Source organism: Phalaenopsis equestris, unplaced genomic scaffold, assembly GCF_001263595.1.
Source record: "Phalaenopsis equestris unplaced genomic scaffold, ASM126359v1 Scaffold000224, whole genome shotgun sequence".
Taxonomy (NCBI): domain Eukaryota; kingdom Viridiplantae; phylum Streptophyta; class Magnoliopsida; order Asparagales; family Orchidaceae; genus Phalaenopsis; species Phalaenopsis equestris.
In genome coordinates this window covers 7,532,136-7,534,124 of record NW_018164666.1, presented here as the reverse complement: position 1 = coordinate 7,534,124, position 1,989 = coordinate 7,532,136, and the positions used below count along the sequence as shown (strand labels likewise).

Below are 1,989 nucleotides of genomic sequence, written 5' to 3'. Positions count from 1 at the left end.
TCTATATATATATATATATATATATATATATATATATATAAGCAAGACTTGCATGCATGTATGTACAAAGCATCTAAATTGAATAAACTAAACTCCAGAACAGATGTTAAATTGTCATGCAACATGCCTTTTAAATGACCTACTTGTAAGGGCTGACAAGCCAGCATCTGTTATTTGGCGAGAATCAAGATTCAGTGATCTAATTGATGTCAACCCTGATAACTTTCTCAAGCCACTATCAGTCACCATTGTAAAGGACAGATTTATATTTTCCAGACTGCATAAACCTGTATAATAAAAAAATTGGTTAAGTTGCCTGGTGGAAGTTGATTTAATGAGATGGAAGTGGGCAAGCGTCTTTTGAGCCTGAGCTTTCAGCAGATAGTATAGAGTAGGCTTTGCTCGAATCCAATAAACTAAGAGAAAAGGCTGTTTTGTTTGAGACACTAACCACAAAAAAGAGGAATGGCTCATGCTTTTTATTAGTTGAAAGAAACCAAACAATTTATGCTTATACGCAATATAATCAAATCAAATGGAAGACAAGCTAGAAACACGTATACTTCCAAAAGCAAAAATCAAATTAATTGTTCCAATGCTACTATTAAACTTAAGCATATGCACTCTTCATTCATCCTTAAAATTTAAGGATTGAGATTTAATAGGAGAAAGGAGCAAGCAAAGCTCGCCCCCTTCCACTCAATGAAGAATTTGCCACAGTAATATTTTGCATACAAGTAGTGTTTTAGCTCCAAGTATGCGTCTAAATCAACTTATTTTGCAGTATTCAATCAGGAAGTGCAGTGTTATGTCAGAAAGATGGAAAGTTAAACGTCACGAAGTCGAAATCATCTCTCACATTTTTCCTAGCCGCAATCTTTTGAGTAAAGAAAAGGTACCTTTGCTCCAACTATGCAGTGTTAAATCAGTTTTTTTGCATTATTCAATCAGGAAGTGCAGTGTTAAGTCAGAAAGATGGTAAGTTCAACCTCATGAAGTCAAAGTCGTCTAACATTTTTCCAAGCCACGACCTTTTGAGTAAAAAAAAAAGGCACCTTTGTACCCTGCGTGAAAAATAAATAAGATTTTGCACAACTACTGCCCATTAATGGATAAAAAACAACGAAGCGTACTGCCATAGGTTTGTAGCAAATGGAGATGAATCCATTTACATAGATTTGTAAAAAAAGCAGCTAAGTTAGAAGTGTGAGTGCCAGTTCTAGGCCTGCATGCAGTAATCAACAGGTAGCAGTAACAGTGCTATAAGGCCACATTGCCTTTGGTCAGCTTGATCAGGTCAATTCAACTAAGTGGGGCAAAATCATCATTTGATTAATGAAAAGTCCCTAGGGTTGCCCCAGCTAAGAGAACAAAATAATTAAGATACAATAACATTAAAGCTTTCCCCAACCATTTCACTTCACTATCAAGTTTTGTGGCGGTTAATAGACCTATATGAATGGAACATAATACTTAGGGTCCAACAAAATCATATGAGTATAATTGTAGTAGTGGATATAATTAGATCTATCCCATGCTTCCAATTAAGATAACACTAGAGTTTCCACGAAAATTTGGGAATATAAATAATAGATAAGGACAAGTCAAACGGACAGAAAAAAGAGGATGATCAGAGGATGAAATGTGGTACAATAGTTTTTTTCGGTGCAATAGGGTAGTCCTTTTCATGCATAAATGCTAAAGTTGATCTGAAGCCTCAATTGTAGGTGGATGTCCCATCATAGTAGACATTATGGAAAGAGATCTAGGAGGCAAAAAAGAAGCCGACTAGTAGTCACCAATGCAATACGAGGACATGGAACATTAAGAGTGAAGGATGGTAGTAGGGAGGGACATTCATCATAAAAGATGATATCAATAGAGACAGTCGATGTATGGGTAGCCTTTTTAAGTAAATAAACAAGAAAGACACACCCAATGAGATACAAGACATAGATGCAACTCTTTATATATATATATATATATATA

General features: G+C 35.3%; 1 protein-coding gene across 5 annotated transcripts in view; it reads right to left on the bottom strand.

Annotated features, from left to right (window-relative positions):
• The window catches only part of LOC110023529 (F-box/LRR-repeat protein 13), a 64,909-nt gene that overhangs the window by 3,225 nt on the left and 59,695 nt on the right, over positions 1-1,989 (bottom strand). For all 5 annotated transcript variants that reach the window (XM_020722996.1, XM_020723000.1, XM_020722999.1 and 2 more), the window contains one exon: positions 144-287. In XM_020722996.1, coding sequence (XP_020578655.1) covers positions 144-287 — 144 coding nt within the window. The remainder of the gene's footprint in view (positions 1-143; positions 288-1,989) is intronic.